The sequence below is a fragment of the Periplaneta americana genome, chromosome 5, assembly GCF_040183065.1.
Source record: "Periplaneta americana isolate PAMFEO1 chromosome 5, P.americana_PAMFEO1_priV1, whole genome shotgun sequence".
NCBI lineage: Eukaryota > Metazoa > Arthropoda > Insecta > Blattodea > Blattidae > Periplaneta > Periplaneta americana.
In genome coordinates, this window is record NC_091121.1 from 51,893,018 (window position 1) to 51,915,951 (window position 22,934).

A 22,934-nucleotide genomic window follows, 5' to 3' on the forward strand; every position below is an offset into this window, starting at 1 on the left:
TAAGGGTGTTTGAGAATAAGGTCTTAGGAAAATATTTGGGGCTAAGCGGGATGAAGTTACAGGAGAATGGAGAAAGTTACACAACATAGAACTGCACGCATTGTATTCTTCACCTGACATTAGGAACATTAAATCCAGACGTTTGAGATGGGCAGGACATGTAGCACGTATAGGCGAATTCAGAAATGCATATAGAGTGTTAGTTGGGAGACCGGAGGGAAAAAGACCTTTAGGGAGGCCGAGACGTAGATGGGAGGATAATATTAAAATGGATTTGAGGGAGGTGGGATATGATGATAGAGACTGGATTAATTTTGCACAGGATAGGGACCAATGGCGGGCTTATGTGAGGGCGGCAATGAACCTTCGGGTTCCTTAAAAGCCATTTGTAAGTAAGTAAGTAATTTATTTGTTATTTATTTATTTTATTTAACAATAATGTAAGTTATCTAACCGTGTCTGTTACTATGTGTACAGAATAAGAGACAGGAGTCCAGCGCTTTGGAGTAACGGTTAGCACGTCTAATCGTGAAAAGAGCGGGCCCGGGTTCAATTTCTGGTTGAGACAAGTTACCTTCTTGTTCTTTTATGGCGCCACAGTTCGGGATCGAACCTAAGCCTCCTTAATCATCTGCCTCCATATAAGGATAAGATACCTGGTTGAGAGGTTGAGGGAAAACCTCTCAACCCAGTAATAGCAAATGCTGGGTATCTTTCGGCCCTGGACCCTGGCACTATCATGTTCATTTCACTCAGACGGTAGATAGACATCTTAGTTGATAAAGCTTCGTAAGATAAATCAATTGAAGAAAAAGAAGGGGCAGGCTGGAAGATTTAGAATTTTTTCAAACGATATTTCTCTCTTCTCATCAAGGATTAGTGATATGAAAAGAAAGTTGAGGACACTCAGGAAGAAGCAAGATTGCCGGGGTAATATCTAAGAATATAATAAATGAAATGGAAAAAATAGGGGCAAATATAAATGTAAGTGAAACAAAAAACCAATGAGAGTAGATGCAAGAATAAATGAAGAATTGGTTTTAACAGAAGAGATAGAACAAGTACAATTCTTCATTTACTTAGAAAGTGTAGTGACAAAAAGTGATCGGTGTGATGAAGATTTTAAACACAGAATTATTGACAAAACAGAAACGTCTTAAAGATGATTAAATTACGAATTCTTGATACTAATGTCAAATCAGTACTTCATGTATGTGAAACCTGAAAAGTTATAAAAACTAGTTTATAAAAGTTTTTTAAAATAAATTCTTGCTTATGACTAGAAACGAGAATTCCATGCAAATGCAAGGTTTTATAGGAACATAGGACATAGCTCAAACTTAGTACTTATCCATTTCATTACTTTCCGGTTCCAAATATGTGTTACGTTTTCCGTGCATATTTGCATGTTTTGGCCTTTTTGAGGATAAAAACATGCATAATGCATATTTAAGCAACTTTTAGCTCAATCATGCATATAATATATATTATATTGTTTAAATACATGTTTTAATGATTTTGGGTGGACACTTCAGTTTCTCGATTTTTATGTCCCTTGTTTTAACTTCAGAAATCAGGAGTGAAGAAAGAAAGAACTAAATAACTGAAAAAGGTTTATTCAAGTTTGCACCCATAACTTCTTGCGATGTAGAGAAGTCATTCTCTGCCTACAAAGACATATTGACTGACAAGCACAGGAACCTCACAGAAACCAATTTAGAAATGATGTTAGTTGTTAACTGTGCAAAAAAAGTGAAGTTAAATAAGAAATTTGGAACAAAAATGAAAGTGCGTATTTAATGTATTTTCCGCTTGTTCGTGCATGTTTCATAGTTTGATATTGCATGGATTCATGCATATTTTGGGATTTTATAGTGCATGAAATTCTCGTCTCTACTGATGACACATTATAAACATCAGGTTGCCAGAAGTTACTGTAGATCAAAGGAATATCTCTGACCAGATGTCAGTTATGACGAAGATTAAAAAGAAGAAATGGAATTGTCACACACTGAGAAAACCAAAAAGGATCTATACACAAGACTGGAATCCCCAAGCAGTCCGAAAAAGAGACCTTCCTGGAGGATAAAGTCCCTGAAGTGGGAAAGTCATGGAAAGAGGTCAAAGCATTATCAAAACGATGAGATCGCTAGAAATGTTTCATGTGTACCCCATGTTCCACTGGGAACAAGAGGATTTAAGTAAATCAACCGCATCTGTTAAGCGCGCACTGTGCAGATCTTTTACGTGCCGCACCCATGTAGAAAGTAGAACGCGAACTAACCGATTTCAAATGCAAATCTAGTGACATACTACCTACACCGTACTGCTGACGTATCTACAGAGTTATGTGGTTTTTGCGTCTTGTTTATTTATGAAGAGGCCTGCTTCTCTTGAGATGGCTTCTGTTTGTTTGGGAACTCGATCAGCTGCTGAATCTCTGTCAGCACTCGTGTAAGAAGGAGCTAAGTGGAGAGAGACTGGGCGTGGTTAACATTCAGTAAACCGTGAGTGAAAGCTGCAGCAGGCAGAGAGTGTGGACATATTTATACACACTCCACGATAAAAACAAATCTCACCAGAAGTCTGGAGGCCTCGTCATGTGTCCAGCTTCTCGCTGAGGCTCAAATAGTAGCTTATTCGGCTACAAACCCAGCGGATCTGGCTTTAAATCTCAGTAGAGTTGTAAGAATTTAATTCTTGCTCTATGAGTTGGTGTCGTTTTCGTCTTACGAGCATGGCTGATGAAACAGTGGTTAGCAGACTTTCATAAATTTAGCTTTATCGAAGTTTACTTACTTACAACTTACTTACAAATGGCTTTTAAGGAACCCGAAGGTTCATTGCCGCCCTCACATAAGCCCGCCATCGGTCCCTATCCTGTGCAAGATTAAGCCAGTCTCTATCATCATACCCCACCTCCCTCAAATCCATTTTAATATTATCCTCCCATCTACGTCTCGGCCTCCCTAAAGGTCTTTTTCCCTCCGGTCTCCCAACTAACATTCTATATGCATTTCTGGATTCACCCATACGTGCTACATGCCCTGCCAATCTCAAACGTCTGGATTTCAAGTTCCTAATTATGTCAGGTGAAGAATACAATGCGTGCAGTTCTGTGTTGTGTAACTTTCTCCATTCTCCTGTAACTTCATCCCGCTTAGCCCCAAATATTTTCCTAAGCACCTTATTCTCAAACACCCTTAACCTATGCTCCTCTCTCAGAGTGAGAGTCCAAGTTTCACAACCATACAGAACAACCGGTAATATAACTGTTTTATAAATTCTAACTTTCAGATTTTTGGACAGCAAACTGGATGATAAGAGCTTCTCAACCGAATAATAACACGCATTTCCCATATTTATTCTGCATTTAATTTCCTCCCGAGTGTCATTTATATTTGTTACTGTTGCTCCAAGATATTTGAATTTTTCCACCTCTTCGAAGGATAAATCTCCAATTTTTATATTTCCATTTCGTACAATATTCCCGTCACGAGACATAATCATATACTTTGTCTTTTCGGGATTTACTTCCAAACCGACCGCTTTACTTGCTTCAAGTAAAATTTCCGTGTTTTCCCTAATCGTTTGTGGATTTTCTCCTAACATATTCACGTCATCCGCATAGACAAGAAGCTGATGTAACCCGTTCAATTCCAAACCCTGCCTGTTATCCTGAACTTTCCTAATGGCATATTCTAAAGCGAAGTTAAAAAGTAAAGGTGATAGTGCATCTCCGTGTTTTAGCCCGCAGTGAATTGGAAAAGGATCAGATAGAAACTGACCTATACGGACTCTGCTGTATGTTTCACTGAGACACATTTTAATTAATCGAACTAGTTTCTTGGGAATACCAAATTCAATAAGAATATCATATAATACTTCCCTCTTAACTGAGTCATATGCCTTTTTGAAATCTATGAATAACTGATGTACTGTACCCTTATACTCCCATTTTTTCTCCATTATCTGTCGAATACAAAAAATCTGATCAATAGTCGATCTATTACGCCGAAAACCGCACTGATGATCCCCAATAATTTCATCTACGTACGGAGTTAATCTTCTCAAAAGAATATTGGACAAAATTTTGTACGACGTCAACAAAAGTGATATTCCTCGAACGTTATCACAGTTTTATCGAAGTTTATTGCAGCGAAACTTTGAAAATATTCACAAAACTCAAGAGGAGAAGTAGTTAAAATTATATTATGTAAGTATTTTACAGAGCTTCAGAGAATGAATAAAATAAAATTGATAAAATAAAAAGTTACATAGCCTATATCAGGCCTGCAGAACTCGCAGAGTAGGGGAACTATGACGTCAGTCTCACTCCACTTCTATTGGGGATGATCGACTTCCGCCCCGAGAATGAATGTTGATGCAGCCGAGCGTAACTAGAACGCTGTGACCGCACAGGTAGAAAAAGTGGGTGGGGTAAAAGAGGGGAGGAAAGCAGTCGCTCTCTAGAGCTACAGTTCTGCAGGCCTGGCCTATATAATACCTGTAAACAGTGCTGTTATAGTAATTTTTCTCTTGGCCATACGTCCCGCCCCTTGTTTTCTCCCTTGAAATATATTTTACTCTCCTCTCTCTATCTCTCCGGCCGTCATTTAATGATTTTTTTAATATTAAATACGAAGTAAAGAAATTGTTTTGCTTTACATGTTAATTGTACAACAAGCTTGATTTAAAGAATACACCATGTAGCACCACACTTGCCTCGATGAATCTTGGAGTGTGTATTTGTAGCACTTCTTGTCTTTCAACAATTATTTTACATAATTCTGGATTCCAGTGCTGCAGAGGCGGACAATTTTTGTTTATGAATGTCAAACAAAATACATTAGGAACAGCAAGAAATTATCTAAGATCTGTACAGATCTCCGTGTACAAAACTTAGGCACCCGTATGGCTCCATACAGACAATATTTTCTTTTCCCCATACGATTAATTAAAAAAACTGTAGGTTCCCTTACGATGTATGGCCCTTATGGCCTCCATGACAGCACTGCCTGTACCCCCATAAAAGTGCTTGCACGACATGGAGTTACATCACTATTATATAGAATGAGGTGGTGTGGTCAAGCGCTTTTCGCTCTCGGCATTCAATTTTATGGGAAGCTGAGTGAATTTCGGGACCGTTCTGAAAGTCACCCACCAGAAATGAACCCGGGATCTTCCAGTCCGTAGCCACTGGCTCCATCAATTGATCTACCTGAAGTACAGACAAATATCTCTTGAAATAATGATCCAAGAGAATTGAAACTTTATCACCTACATATGAAATATTCATTCATTTATAGTTTTCTGGTCAAGGACAGATCTTTCACTGCAAACACAGTATACTCCAATCTTCCCTATTTTTCACCTCCCACTTACTCTCCGCATACGATTCATATATCTTAATGTCGTCTATAATCTGATAGGCCTATCTTCTTCTGCCCCAAACTTTTCTCACATTCACCATTCCTTCAAGTGCACCCTTCAGTAGGCAGTTTCTTCTTAGGCAGTAACCCAGCCAATTCTTTTTTCTTTTTTTGATCTCTTTCAGAATGATTGTTTCTTCACCCACTCTTTCTAGCACAGCTTCATTTCTTATATTTTCCATTTCACGCACTACTCCATTCTTCTCCATATCCACATTTCAATGCTTATAGTAGTTCCTCTTCACTTTGTCGTAACGTTCATGTTTCTGACTCATACAATGCCACACTCCACACTAAGCACTTCACTAGTCACTTCAATGGTACTTCCTCCAGAGGTCCGCAGAAGATACTCTTTTTTCTAATAAAATATATATATATTTTTTTTTTCCAGAGGTCCGCAAAGGATGCCCTTTTTTTCTATTAAAAGCTTTCTTTGCCATTGCTATTCTTCTTCCGACTTTCTGGCGATTATATTAATAAAATCATACAATTACGAGATACCAATCAGCATAGAGGGTGGAAGTGAAATAACCTTATGGATTTTAAGGGACGATAGGGTACATTGAAATGAATAGAAAACCTATTTTACGTTTTGTGATTAAATGCACGGTTAATTAGAAAATTAAGTTTGAAGTTTCAGCAATCCGACAACATCGCCGCCACTAACACACACTTCTCGTGATACAGATGTAAGAAGTCAACGAACTCGATAACTCGGTGTGTCTCGCTAGAAGAGCTGTTTTCTGGAGCTGTGTTGCAACCAACTTGCAGCGCGCAATGGCTTGAATTTAGAGTCTTTTTAAAATTAAATTTACACGAAAACCGTTCACAATATTGAAATACGCCAGAGAAATAAATTATTCTTTATTAGTTTTCCTATCAATATGGACAAAAATCACAATCCTACTCGCAATAGTTACCGAAAAACAGGTTGTTAAACATTTGAGAAAAAAATTTTTTTTTTCTGAAAAACTATGAACTTTCCACCAATATGATATTATAGTTTTTTGTTACATACAACATGAGCTATTCGCTCTGAAAATCTCCAATGCTATTTTACTTTCACGCTATATTAAGAAGCAAACATGCTTATCTTTTAATTTTGAATATTAACTTCGATTTTGTCTAGTTCTTTGAACTGAAGTTAACTATACTCCAATAATATATCGTAAACTCAACATTATGAATGTCACATTCTGATAAGACTTTATCTTCTGAAGATTAAAGAAGTTAGTTCTAGATAAAAAAAACATATTTTCACGGAATATCTCAAATCACGGTTCTTCAAGCATTTCAGAGTCGACAAGGACCTTTGGAACGATTATGTCCACTGTCCAGAATCGAGTTATGAACGGCACAAACTTCTTTAAAAAAAAGTGGCAGGGAATTTGAAAAAATCCCTATAATTGCGTGTAGCATCTATACGGGAATTAGCCAACGGGATTCATCATCATCATCATCATCATCATCATCATCATCATCATCAAACAGTCAAGGATCTAGGCCTAGTGGCCTGTTCCGGTGTCATTGTCCATCCAGTATTCTTCTAATAGGACTGTCTTGCCTCCGTTTTCCTGTTGGGTGGTATTTCCATATTAAGTTGGGTAACCTCTCTTTATATATTCTTTCGACATGTATTCTCCATGTTTATGGAATTAGGACGAACAAATACAATTTTCTGTACATTTAAGTGTGTATAACGAATGTACTATGTATTATACACATGAAATTAGCTATAAATGACTAAAAGAGAATATAATATTAGGGCAAGTGAAGAGCTGTTCTTGAGGCACAGACATTTAACAAGTAACTGGTATACAAGCACATGAGAATATCCCGTAAATATTATTTACCCGTATTTTTCATTGTTGGATGTACACTTCTAACACTTACATAATCATTGATTAACTTTATAACTTAACACAGTAAAGAAGTTAAAAAGTTAATCAGCGAACATTATATTAAAACTCGCCATGGATTATAATAAACCATTTATATATACAAACTCCCCTTATGGAATGGACTCATTCACATTGTTAAATTTATCGCATACAACGAAGCAGAAAAGGTATGACATCTGACTCGCTCCTATTGTTTACGAACACTACTTGGTTTGATAATCTTCAGTAAATTGCAATATTTGTTATAAACTCCAGTATAAGTTTATTAATCATAGAACTTTCCACTTCGGAAATATCAAGAGCTCTTCTTAACTTGAAGACCCGAATTGACGAACATTCAAATTTTGACTTTTTACATGACATATGTTGTGTTTTGCATACGCTACCATCCTGTAAAAAAGAATATCTCAAATTCGACTCTAAGGCTGTGTTTTATAATCATTTATTTATCATTCATTTATTCATCATTCATTTATAAATATTTATTTCAGTGCTCTTATATTGCAAGCCTATGTAGTTTTCTTGCTCTCCTGAGAAATTTACTTCGACTTTGGACGTTTGTCCAATACAGGTCTTCAATTGTGTCGCGTGTAATATCTCGGACTCATCCGATAATGTGAAATTTTTAAGACATATAGAAAATTCGAGTAAGACAAGTCCAGTCGTACCGATGGTACTAGCTAAGTAGACAGCATCAAAGAGAAACATCGCAGGGGGAAAACCTCTGCGATCTTTCGTATCTGAGGTAGAAAACGGGGCACGGGGCGGCGGTCCACGGGCAGGGAACCGGCTGGCCTTGCATGTGAATGCTAATTATTGCTCTTGGTTGTGGTCCAATCATCAGGTGCGCAGCATCACGTGGTCCACGCGTCCAGTCCGCCTCTGCTCGATGACGTCACGCCAGCAGCTGGTAACCACCAGGAAGCGGACGTGACGGGGCCAGGCGAGATGGAAGAGGAGGCCGCAGCGACTAAGATCCAGGCATCCTACAGAGGCTTCAAGGCCCGCAAAGACCTGCAGACCGCCAACTCAGCAGCGTCCAAGATCCAGGCAGGGTTCAGGGGCTACCAGGTACGCAAGCAGATGAGGGAAAACGGGGACCCCAGGCCAGAGGACGGCGAGGGAGAGGGGGAGGCGCCCCTCCCGGCGGGGGAGGAGGAGGAGAGGTCGGCGACTAAGATACAGGCGGGGATCAGAGGTTACTTGGTGAGGAAGCGGAGGCAAGAGGAACGGGAGGCTGCCGTCAAGATCCAGGCGAGCTTCCGCGGCTACAAAGCGCGTCGCGACGTCAAGGCGCTGAAGGAACAGAAGCAGACGCAAGACAAGTGAGTGCGCGAGGGCGAAGTTCGTGACGTGACCCACAGTGTATTCCTATCCTCCAGTCCGATACTAAGTTCTACGTCAAGAATTAATTCTTTAATGCATTCAAGTTCGAAACATGGTGAATACATCAGTGGCTTTCAAAGTGTGGGATGCGACACCTGCCCTTTACATCTTCGATGAAACTAAGAACAAATACTGCAGTTATACAACAGAATAATGGCAGAGAATTCTCTACACAGCTTCTATTCCATAGCTGATTTGTCTGTGTTTTCAACGTGTGGGGCGTGATTCCAAGACCTCGAGGTCACTAGTTAAAATGTTAATAGGCATACAAAAAAGTTTGAAACTGTGTGTGTGGGCGCAATAGTGGTCTAACCCACAATTTTCATTTATTATACTCCAATTTTACAGAGAACCCTATTTTACCTGAGATAGGTATGTTAGGGTTATAAATACATAACAACAACAACAACAATAATAATAATAATTATATGATATTGATTAATGAAGTCTCCTATTGAATTAATCTTACTTTTCAATTATGAAATTAATACAATTTTACAGATCTATAAATTCAGCAAATCTCTACGAAGTTTTATAATTTATACACATGAATGAATGAAATGCAATGAGATGAAATTAAATACTAAAATACAGTCTTATATTTCAATTCACAAGTTTCATGAAATGTATACTATATTATAACCTAAGTAAATAACTAATCCTAATATTCACTAGAATGTAGTTTAAATTTCTGTGGGTTGAAATCTCTGAAGACGTTACACAGTTTTCCGTTAAACAATGTTGTTACAAGCAGTTTCTAAATTTTATACAACACATTTATCGTGAATCTATTTTAGATTATTATCCGAATTTATTTCTATCAACTGTTAATTTAAATATTTATAGCAAAATATATAAAAAAACAATAGAAGAAAATAATAATAATTCAGTGGATATATACACATTTTATCATGTGTTCAGATTACAACTTTTGTGAACGTAATTTACATATCTCATAAAATCTTGATAACAGCATTTATTTCGGAACACTTGCATTGGTGGGGAGTACTTGGTGTCGCACCTGTCTAATCGACAAACCAGTTCAAGACGTTGCAGTTCAAATTTGTGACACTCAAATAACAAATGTTGGACTGTTTGCAGGGACTCATCACATGCACAAATATTTCCACCTTCTGTTTCTATATTGAACCTTTCGAATTATAACGGAGAGATTTGCTTGAAGTTTTTGCTAATTAAGAAAACTGTATTCAACTTCATAATTTTGCCACAGTAGTTATATTTTCTTGTAACAATAATTGGCCAGAATATGTTCATCTACATTATTATCTCAACCGTTTTCCTATTAACGTGCGTTTGCACTAGTAAACAGTGTGTGCTTAATACTGGCAGTTATTATAACAATTATATTGATTTTAAAGACACTAAACTTAACAGTTAACTCTGTTGGGCAAGTAAAAGTGTTTTCTTATCATGAACACAATTTAAATAACCGTTCAATGTTTAGATTCTTAATACTTAAAGTACAGTTCTAGAATTCCACATGAACTAATCTCAATTTATATAAAGATGTTGCTTAGACCACTTTTGATCCCACGCCCACAGCTTATGTTAATACTCGACGCAACAGCGATTTTCCAAAGCGCTGGGCGTGACACCCAATGTCCTCGAGGGCGCCATTAAAAAAAAAGTAATTAGTTCTGCATCAAAGTATTATTGGCAAAGTCGCCGCGTGGCGGTGATCCCACTGTGAGGGACGTGACTTCGTGCCCTCGAGGACACTAGTGGAACAAGTATTATTGGACCAAGTCACACAGTTTTCATAGCTTATGTTTCGAAGTGTGAGGGATGCATCCTGTAGTGCAGCACAATCAGTTCATCTTATGCACGACAAAATGACGTCCGTGGTTTTCAAACTGTGGCTTTCTACCCCAACATTCTCGAGCAAAATGATTAGTGGAATTATGTATCAGACAGACTGATTTTGTCAAAATTCTGTACGATTCCCATCTCTGAAAGGGCGACAAGTTTAGTTCCCGTAAACTGTTACAACAGCATTTATAGAATTGCGTTAGGAGTTTACGACAGAATTCAGTTGAGTACCTTTCAAATGTAAATAAATTAACATAACCGTGCTTTTCAGTGTGTACGCACTCTCATGATTGTTATTTCAAAAGTTACACTTTTCTCTTACACCTTCTTGCGTGTTCAACTGCATTGAAATGTAGTTAAGACTTGTTTCCATAGTAGCTGTATGAAATTAAGGCTACAGTGAAGTGAAGTAATGACTTTTTCACGAAAAATATCACATTTTTGTTTTTACACTTAAAAATATCTCGGTGCTCTTCGAAAAATTTCTGAGACTTATTTTGGAAGCCATTTTTGAAGTCGTGCGCGCTTTGAATCTCCTTTAGTCTCTTCTGTTTTACTCCCATTTTCGTGTTTTTTTTTTAGTTTTTTTTGCCCATATTCAAAATCTATCTCCTTCCACAAATTTTTAGCATTAGGTGCACGAAATTGTTTTCACATCTTTATCAATCAATACTATATGAAAGTTCGCATGTGTTTCTCAGTAGGATTTAAAAAAAAAAGAAGAAGAAGAAGAATTTGTACAGTCATGACAATTTTTTTTTCGCATTTGAGCTGCTGTAAAGTAATTTTTAGGAAAAACAAACCAGCATACTTAACATTTCCATGTCAATTTCTATTAATGACAGAATAATGAACATAGTTATAAAATTTCAGTTTAGAAATATTTCTATATGAGATTATGAAAAATTAAAATTAATCTTTTTACGAGTATGAAACAAGTTAAGAAATGCACAAAATATTTAACAACTGTACTGAAAATCTGTGTGTATTCTATTTACATGCCAAATAATGTGTGTGCAAAAAAATTAACACTATTGGTCTAATATTTTAGAATTTTCAAATTTCACTTCGGTGTACCCTTAATACTGAAAAGGTTGGACAGTTTCCTAAAAAAACATAATTTTGTCAATTATATTTCTTTATAGAATAATCAACTGAAGTGATTTTATGTCAGATACAAAATATGGTGCGGTAGGAGGAATCTAAAAGTTTTGTAGGGAATTTAAAAAAATTCTCAGTCGATGTAAGAAAGGATTCGGTGCTATTAGGTTATAAAAAGCTTGTAAAATCACTGAGCAGGAATGCAGTGGCCTTGAATTCAAAATCAGTTTTTCACAATGTTTTTGTGATCTGGGCCTCTACTCTGCATATGCCCTTTACTTTCCCATTTATGAGAATATTAATATAAAGTTATTAACAAGTTTTTACAGCTCACAGACTTTAAAATAATTGCACTTCGTGTCTTTAAGAGAGGTCAGGACTGAAATTTCGAAATTCTTGTCAAAATGATCAATTTTTCACTTTCATTTTCAAAATTATTCCGTTGTGTTTTCTTTTATTAAACATAAATTTTGTCCTGCAGCCATTTTTAAAGTCCATCCAGGTAACATATACTGTATTTCAGGGCTATTCAAAGTTCAGCACATGGTGTTACGTTTACATGCAGTTTTCTCGCATTCCATTCTTCTTACATTTTTATATGTATAAAATGCTCCTTGCGTCACATATGTTGTCATATCATATTGAAACTTTCAGGTTAAGCTAAAAAATGTATGGATAATTGAATTTGCTCCGAGTTTTAATGTGACATATATTTGTGAATTTTTCATATGTCAAAATTACAAAAATAAACAAAAAATTGTGAAATAAGACATTTAAAAGTTTAAAAATTGTTGCTATAAATATATTAATCACACATAAAAAACCAGAACAGTTCTTAATTGTTTAAGTTTGTAGTAATTACTGATCAAATTTCAGCTCAAAAAATGCCAACGCATGGAGCATTATATGCATATAATATGGACGATAGAAAAAACTACAACAACAATTAATAAACAAAAGTGTGAAATACATTAAAGGTGATATGTTACAGTTGTATAAACACTAATAATTTTTTATGATAAGTTGTTGAGCTGATTTGTCTTTGCTGTCGTCATCCAAATTGTACTTCTGTCCATTCTTTAACAATTTTGTTTCAGTAAGGTCAAAGACAGTACTTGACAAATTAATAATTCTTTCGTGAAAGGCGTGTTGTGTCAGAGAACTTTTATTAGCTTTTTCTTTTTTTGGTTTTTGAGTTGAACGTAAATTGTGGATTTTCTTTTTTAATTTGAGAAATTGAAATCTTACTTTCTTACATATATGTTGAGAAATCTCTTTTTGAATAAGTTCCCATTTTACAGGATGTACAACGTTCATTATATTTCAATGACAGTTATATAGTTTCAGGTTAAGTTCGTCTTTCTGAATGTCAGAAGATTTAATCTCATTTTGGATCCAAGTTTTTGTGCATTGTTCAACAATATGTTGGGAACCTCGAGAATCTGTGTTTGGTTGGATACTGACGTATTTGTGTTTCAAGCCTTCCTTTAAGCAGGTTTTAATGAACCAAATTTTTTTATTTAAAAATTCTATTTTAAGACGCACGTCGTAGTAAAAATTGACCAATTTTTCTTCACTAGCTTTTTTTCATATTTAATGATAAAACACACGTGTTAGGTCAATAATACAGTGTTCATTGATTTTATGAAATACATTAAAGGTGATATGTTACAGTTGTATGAACACTAGTGTTAAATATATAAACAAAAGTGTGTGTAATGTAATGAAGTTCAGATTTGGTATGATAATACATGTTAACTGTGTGAGAATATGATAAAAATTTGAAGAAGATTGCTTAAAAAAGATGGTAGTTGAAAATTTCAGTCCTAACTCACCTTTAAAGCAGTTTAAGGAAAGTAAAAATAAAATGTGTATCCATAGTCGAAATCAAATCACACTATCTAATATATTTTCAATTATGTAGACAAAGAGTGACATATATTCAATGGGGAAAAACGAGAAGAGAAACTTTAAAAATTATGAAACTGATAGTTATACCATTTTAATACGACGTACACAAGAAAATACATGCATGATAAAATAATAATAGTAATAATAATAATAATAATAATAATAATAATAATAATAACAATAATAATAATTGCACGGGTTCTTTTGTACTATTTTGTACTGTCAATTTATGAACTTGCTTCCGACAGGAGGTGATAGGATTTGTAATGATTAGTGAAAGGTCAGTGCAGGTGCAGTTTGCAATGTGCGCTTTCTTAATAGGGCCTAACTAATGTTAGAATCGAGGTTGAATTGTAGTGCAGCGCTTATATTTAGAGTCTGTACACTTCCCCAGACTGCTGCTTCTTAACTTATAGTAAGAACAAAAATGTGGTATATGTACAACGAGTAGAAGGCGGAGATTGTATATTTGTTGTGCCTGCAAAACTTGCCAACAACTCGACACAGTTTTCTGCTGCTGTTATTGTCTGAGGATAGTTCTATAAATTACTTGTTGGTTAGTGGAATGATACAATGATTCTTTGTCTGAAATTTCTAAAGGTGATTTCTTAATTTTTGTGTACTGAAGAGTTATTTTTATTGAATTAGTGAAATTTAACGATATATATGTTTCGATACGACCTTCTACATTGTGAATCAGTAGGCAACGTACGATATGACATGTTATTTTTTTTCTTGATTACCCTAGTGGTATAAATTCCGAACAATATATCAATAGTAACATATCAAGAAATATAATAATTTTTACGTACTTCTGCTTTCTATGTGAAGTAACTAAAACAGTCATCACAAATGTCGACAAATTTTGAAGAAGTAACTAAAACATAATTCATGTATTACTCCTATATCGTATCCTACCAACGAGTGATTGTGTCTGATATTTATGTTAGATATAAAAATAGCTGCCGAGATAATAAAACAGAGACTTTGTACATCCCTTTAGTAGAGTAATAATAATAATAATAATAATAATAATAATAATAATCGCTAATTTCAGTGACTTGTATAAAACTGAGACTTCTGATATTCATGTTGAAATTGTCATATGCTTTTATGTCTTGTAACCTGGAGTCGCAGATACAAAATTCTTATGGAAATCAAAAATTATGTCTTTTGCGGTACAGTTATTTAATGTGAAAGTTAAAAATGGCATGTCATTCTGTAGAAAGCAACAAATTAAGTGAGATCAGAGGACCTTCATTACCAATATTAAATTAATCATCTTGAAGTACCTTAGAGAGTATTATAGACATCTCTATGAAAATTTTACTGCTGATTATTATCTTAAAAGTGCTGAACTCCTATTTAGTAAGTGTACATTGCGAAAATAATAAGTTTTGATATTCTTTATAACAGACTATATTTCAATAAAAATGAAATTACATTAATATTCATGCACAACAAAGTTCTTTTTATCCAAATAACCTGAAACTAGAACTCAGTAATCAATGTAATACTTCAAATAAGCTGTAAAAATTCCTTGCTTCTAGACATCTTAGTTCCTGAGAAAAAGAGACACATGTCGTGAATTTTTAACTTCCAAGAAAATGAACGACAATGTAAACATTAGAAAAAATTTACATTAAGAAAGAAAACAGAGTACTAAACTTGTTCTGAAAATTCACAACAAAGTTAGCCATTACAGTTTTCAACAATGCCGTCAATTTATAAAACAAACATCCAGATACAAAACACATCAAATCACGATCTTTTTTTACCAAATAGTTTCTGAGATATTTACATTTTATGCAATTGTGCGATATGAGAAAAAAATTTGTAGTAGTTTGACACATATAACGTATTATGCAGTTAAAAGAAATTACAATTAGAATTTGTCGATAAATTATATAGGCCTACTACATTACGCAGAAAATCCCAGATAATTATTTGAGACGAAACACCAAATTTTGATTATTTTATTTAACCTCAGATCTCACATGAAATAAAAACAGCTTCAGAAGATGAAATAGTAACAAATTTTAATTACGTAGGTGTTTCTATTATATTTTTGAGTTCCCGTACGCTTTAAATTAAATGTGCTACAAACTTTCACTCGTTTCTATAATATTTAAATTCTGCTACATGTTCATTATATCTTGTTCCGAAATTACGTTTCTTTGTCCAATATATTTTTTTATAATTTCAAGAATGGCATTGTAACATAACCTATAAGAAGTAAAAACGTTCATCAAATGAACTTCGTATTCAATTGATGAATTATTAGACTGAAATTTGTAACAAACATGAGTGAAAATAAAATTGTACAGACACAGAAGAAAATTTGGGCCACATAATTTTACGAAGTTCCAGATACAACGCATTGCTCATGTGCAGTAGTGAACAAGGACGCCTAAATGTATGCTACTTGTGGGCAGTCTTGCGAATAGAGGACTGCTACCAAGATTCAGCCTATTTCTAAATTCCGTATCTGTACATATATCACAACTTATCGGAAAAACAACAAAGTGAATATTGAGATACCATAGTATCAATGTGACGATTGTTTCCATGTGATGCAATTTATAAAATGTTAATGCAATGTCTTTGTAGAGATTGCCACTTGTTCAGAGTTGCAAACTTGAAGATGAATAATGGAAGACTGAAGGATGCATTTCCTTATACCTAGAAATCACATTTTTGTACGTAAGGTGTAAAGCGGTGCTGACAAATGAAATTACAATTCCTTGTGTCAGGACCTTTTCCTCTGAAGTCGATTTACACGACGGTATGTTTTACATTATATAAAAGAAGTTCTAGTCGGTGTCTTCGTACCGTGAATGTCGTGGCCTACTAGAATGGATTAACTTTATTACATCGGGCTACATAGATGTAGAATAAGGGTACATTATCAGTTGTAATGTAATTCACCCCACCTACCAACCAAAATTTTCTACACCTTAGCTTACATCCCCCAACATTTATACGAGTAGCATCCACGACACTCTAGAATCTGTAGTACCGTCAGAACTGACGAGAAACAAGCGAGTTTCATATGTTTTTAGACATACGATTCGTATACTGTGATGCTGCCATACTATATTCACATAATACAAGGCTCTGTTGTCACATTTGAGAGAGAGACTTTATAAATAAGGTGATGTAAACTATCTGTGACGACAGAAACATTCTTTACTTTATTTTTATTTTCAATTTTTGTATCTTGTATGTTTGTGTTAGAGATAAAATATTCGCTTGTTCTGGTACTTTGTAATGTGTCGTAATGGATACTTTGTGTCAAAACTCGGTCACACGGTTAAATGGTTGTACCAGTAACATCGCTTTTCAAATAAAATTTATAACATTGTAAAAACTAAAAACCTGTCATTTTTACGCCTCCATTCAGTGAAAATGAGGTGAAAAAGTTCCCTGTGACAACATTTCACCGTGTGACACACAACTACTAACAGTGTCGTTTGAATATTCACTAAATTCAGGGACTGAACATTATGTTTTTATGCTTTTACATTAGTAGAATTTCTATATTTGCATATTCTTAACTTGATGTAACTTAAAACCCCATAATTCGAAAACAAAACAAACATAGCAGTCATTTGTTTTCAATTTATAAAAAAAAATGCATTTATAAGAGTAGGTCTAAAAACGTTTTATTTTTCGAGATATTTTCATTATAGCACTCATGTACAACAGCTGAAGTAATAGTACTTACAATTTACAATAATTCTGATACAATAAAATTTATTGAAAGTTGACTGCTACAAACAAGACTGCAATAATTGTTATAAATAAGTTTTTCTTTGTTTCCATAGTAATTGATTCCTTTATCACACAGTCAATTGTTTATTTTTTGTGCTTTGTAAGCATTATGACACTATTCCAACTTATTCACTTTGTATTTTTAGGCAGAATATATGTTAACATATAAAATTAAATAAACTCAGTTATCCGACTATAGTGTTTCATTAATTTTTACACTTGTTAGGGAACATGTGACAACATTTCTTGTTTCAGAAGGCAAAGGAAGTATGCGACAGAGATTTTTTTATTATGGTTGATTCATACATAGAATTTCATATTCGTTTTGATGGTGTTTCTTCCGAATTGCAGGGATAGATACTGTCCGTCCAAATGGTACTGTCGCATCTTGGTTTCTGACGGCCCTCTATAAAGGCTAGTGACTGAGCTATTAGGCTTTTTCCTGAAAATATTTTCTGTGCGGAGTTAGAATTCGACATAATACTAATGGCTTGTGCAGCAAATGCTGCAAACTAAGTTCATTATATGTTCAAATAAAAATGTTTCAGATTTATTTTCAATGAAGAATACCAGACATTTTGAAAGTTATTTACTTCCGTAATAATGAAACGTACTCCCTCTGAATGGTTTTTTTATGCCAAATACTTATTCTTGAACCTATCCACCTTCAGATTTTGAGTTTCAACGCGAAAACGCAAGTAACAATGTCAGGACGATCAGTAGGTTTTTCATGTGGGAGTAAAGCAATAGCTATTTCAGGTCATTGTGGATTGTAGGTGAAAGTTAAAAAAAAATGTCAGGTTTGCTATGCTTTCGAACAATAGACATAGATATTGGTATAGCTGCTGCATGTAGAGCTTGAAATGTAGAGAGTAAAATCATAATTTTGTATATATACATACTATATAGCCGCCACTCAGCAAATTATAGAAATGAAGACCTACGTAATTTAAGATATTCTCTACATTTACTTATATAAGCCCAAAACGTTTCACTTTCATATCATAAATATAGCATTATTATATATAATTAATGAAAAATAGTCATATCATGGCATTAATTATATTAATATTTCATTTTAATGGTAATAATGTCATCAAACCACCTCAAGTTTTGTAGATTTTAATATCCAACACACAGCTGTACTCAGAAAATTACACACCGCAGAATCAGATCTGTAAATTATTTTTGGTAAGTCTTGAAGTTTTTAATAACAATTATTGTATTTGAGCTCTAAATATGTCAGCAATCCTGCAGGTCATGGCCTTCGTGTAATAGCCTATTGTTTATTGAAGTGTGTGTTTTGTTTTATACTGAAATGCAATTAGTTCTGAAACTGACGAAAGAGGATTTTAGAAAATAGGAAAATAATGTAGGAAAATTGACATTTCACTGAAAATTACTACATTTCTGAAAAACTTTGGGTTCCAAGCTTCAAAATGACGGGTCATTTATTAAAATTCGTTCAGCCGTTTTCCCGTAATTTCCATTACCACTTCAAAACAATTTAAAGAAAAAGGTTCCATTAAGTAAGTAACTGTCAAGTGATATCCCCCGTTTCGACATCCCTGCGACATTATCACTCGGTCGGACAGTAGTTTCGTACAGATGTTGTATTTTATCTCTGCCTGTGAGTGACCGCTGAATTTAAAGTAGCTGATCTTGGTCGTGGGCGTCAGAGTACTAGAAAACAAAATAAAATATATGTGGTTGCCTTCATCTCATTGCTCTGATCACTGCTTGCTTGAGTGTAAGCCGAGAATTTAGTTATACCTTTCCTCGCATATTAGTACAACCTTTTGCTATCTCTCTTCCCCCTGCAAAGTGGAACATTCATCTCACCATATCTCAAAATGGAGATTTTGGACTTACTTACTTCCTTCCTTCCTTCCTTCTGGTTTCTGAGGTAAGATTTTCATCCTAAATATAAAATAATATCTCAGAAAAAATAATAAATACAGTGGATGAAGATTATAGTGTTTATGGTGACGATGATGGAAGCACTGAGTATGAGCACAATACATCAGTGATCCTCTACCTGTGTTTTCAAAGTGTATATTTATTAAGCTTCACTTTATCATTGATTCTTTTCAGCTTGTTGAAATATTTTTTTATCTCAGGTTCTTGAGACAGGTTCAACAGAATGAACTTCTCTTCACTTTCATATCTTGAGTGCCTATGATTATTATATTTTTAGCTTTTTACATTCTATAAATTCCAGTCTCCAGGGTCTAACTGTAAATGATCCCTGTTCATGATAACAACCATAAGGACATTAAACTTACAGTCTCTCTGCTTTGACAATAAAATTGACATTTCGATTCATTTTCCGCTCTCAGAAACTCTTGCAAGAAATGATTATCTCTCATCAAATATCAGTAGAAATATAGAACATCTTAGTTCGTTAACATTAAAATTATTGAAGTATTTTTCTTCCCACAGTGAAATGAACAGTTGGTTGAAAGTCCCCTTCTTGGTGGAATAAAATAGTTTACTCGTCAAGGAAAAAGAGGAGCTGTAAAAATGATTCTGATTCGAGCTTGAAAATCGTGTTTTCTACAGTGACTCTCTTACAAATTTTGTTGCATGCACGACCATTTATCCCGATGTTTCCTTAATTACACACTTAACGCCTATTCTAACAGCACATTTTTCTGTGTACATTTTCTGATCTAGATTTCTTGAAGATCAACTACGTAGTAAGTTGAGCCAGAATTGCCACTTGAGAGTATCTACAATAAAACTGAATTAGACTTCACAAAACTCACGGCTTCAAGGGAATATCAACCATTCCATTACCAACCTTATGGTAAGTCTAAGAAACTGATTTCATCGTCACAGCAAAGATATGATCTAATGTAAAATAACTTTGCTTTTATGTGTTTTCAAACGTAAAATTTAATATCGCTATCAATTTATTAACTGTTTTTATGATAGCAATGGCAAAGGAAGCTTTTAATATGAAAAAGATAATCTTTTGCGGACCTCTGGAAAAATAAATAAAGAAGAGACCAATGGTGCAGAAACATGGACCTTACAACGAAGTGAAGAGAAGCGACTAGAAGCGTTTTAAATTTGGATATGGAGAAGAATGCAGCGTGTGAAATGGACAGACAGAATAAGAAATGAAGCTGTGCTGGAAAGAGTGGAAGAAGAAAGAATGATACTGAAACTGATCAGGAAGAGGAAAAGGAATTGTTTGGGTCACTGACCGAGAAGTCACTGCATACTGAAAGATACACTGGAAGTAATGGTACGGGAGAAAAGTTCGGGGCAGAAGAAGATATTAGATGATAGACGACATATATGGATCATATACGGAGACTAAGAGGAAGGCAGAAAATAGGGAAGACTGGAGAATACTGGGTTTAAAGTGGAAGACCTGCCATTTGGTAGAAAATTATGTATGTATGTAATATCGATGTTCTTTCGTAAAAAGAAAGAATCAGGAGATATTAAGAAAATGTTTAAAATCTATTTTATAAAGTATGTTTCCTACTTTCTTTTTCTCAATATATACAGGGATTTCCCACTCAACACATTGCTAATGGCCAGATTATTCTAGCTACTCTGAAGACTACTTACAAAGAGCAGTAGTAGCCTACATACAATATTTAAGGTAGCAAAAAATTATAATTTGGAAATGTCTATAAACAAAACCAAAATAAAGACTGTCGAAGAAAAACCATGTAAGATGTAAAATTGTTATTAGTAATAGTACTGAACAAGGAAATGCTTCCAATTACCTTGGTTCTTGTCTCTTTTACATGAATTCAGAGACGTAGACATCAGATTAGCCAAATTTCAACAACTTTTAGGTAGTCCTACAATAAAGATGACATTATTAAAAATATCCACCGAGAGACAATTTTGAAATTTTATAAAGTGTTGGCAATTCCAATGTTATTAACAAACATGGTACAGTCACACCTGTGGAGTAACGGTTACCGCGTCTGGCCGCGAAACCAGGTGCCCGGGTTCGATTCCCGGTAAGGGCAATTAACTTGGTTTTCCGGGGTTTTCCCTCAACCCAATATGAGCAAATGCTGGGTAACTTTCGGTGTTGGACTCCGGACTCATTTCACCAGCATTATCACCTTCATCTCATTCAGACGCTAAATAACCTAAGATGTTGATAAAGCGTCGTAAAATAACCTACTAGAATAATAAAAAAAAACATTGGTACACAGTCACCGGCGCAGCTCAGTCGACTGAGATGCTTGCCTGCCGATCCGGAGTTGCGGGTTCGATTCCCACTTGGGCTGATTACCCGATTGCGCTTTTTCTGAGGTTATGACCTCACATTAATGATAATAGCTTTAATAATTATTGTGAGTATAATCTTGTAATCGGTAATCAATTACGAATGGCCACCTTTGATAAGAAGAAAGTTAAAAGTTTGTACAGAGGGTTCCTATGCAATCCGGTCCCAGGAACATTACTATCTGGGTCCGGTCTGCATAGGTAGTCTGTATGTAAGCCTATGTATCTTTATATCTTTATCATTAATCCTTCGTTTGTCTTTGTTTTCTTTTTTGTTTTTTTTTTCTTAAATTGTGTAATCATTGTCGGGAAATTAGTGACGGACCACTTCATAGCAAGAGCTTAAAGGGGTTAGGTACAGCTTACAGCAGTATAATTTTTGGAAATATTCAACATTTTTTCCTTCCATTTCTGTATCTTATACAATAATGAAAATTGATACAATATATATATATATATATATATATATATATATATATATATATATGAAACGCTTTTCTTGTGCTATATAAAAATATATTTTTACGATTAAAAAAATTATATATATATTTTTTTTTAATTCAAAATGTTGGCAGTTCACTGTGCAGTGATGAAGCGTTTCCCTCATAACTGAAACACTTTTAACTTTTTCATGTTCTCTCTCTTTTATTTTATTGCTGAAACTCATGTTTATAATATCATACTCGTTCAACTACATTCCTTAATAAATAATGTTTTTTTTATTTCGTGTAATAGAAATTACTGCTATTTGACCATTTTTTTAAATGAATTAATTTTTATCAGACAATCTATCAAAGGTAGAGAAGTGATCTTCCATCATATTGTTGATATGACATGCATAAATACACAAAAAATTTCATCACAAAATGTTGGATAGTTTTTGAGTTTGTGGGAAACGCATCATCAGTGCACAGTGAACTGAATTTTGAAAAATAAAAATGTAAATAATTTTTTTAAATCGTAAATTTTTTTTTTCTTATAGCAGAAGGACAGTGTTTTACAAATACTATTCATTCATTCATTTATTTTATGCCATAGATCTTACATGAGCAATGAGGCTTTAAGATGTGGAACAAGTCAAAATTTTACAATATTACAATCACAATTTTTACAAATTTTTACAGTTTTACAATGTAATAATTTTCTACAATTTTTACAATTTTGTGCCATTTTTACAATATTTTGGCGAGATGTAGTGACATGAGGTTAGGTCCGAAGATTCGCCAAAATATTACCTTACATTTGCCTTTTGGTTGGGGAAAACCTCGGAAAAACCCAACCAGATAATCAAATCAAAGGGGGGTAATCAAATCAAAGGGGTTGATGCCGAGGACTC

General features: G+C 34.5%; 1 protein-coding gene across 1 annotated transcript in view; it reads left to right on the forward strand.

The window, feature by feature from the left end:
* Positions 1 to 17,529, forward strand: part of LOC138700411 (microtubule-associated protein futsch-like) — a 275,099-nt gene extending 257,570 nt beyond the window's left edge. The window contains exon 7 of the mRNA XM_069827029.1: positions 8,178 to 17,529. Within this exon, the coding sequence (XP_069683130.1) occupies positions 8,178 to 8,662 (485 nt within the window). The 3' untranslated portion in view covers positions 8,663 to 17,529. The remainder of the gene's footprint in view (positions 1 to 8,177) is intronic.
* Positions 17,530 to 22,934: the final 5,405 nt, after the last annotated feature.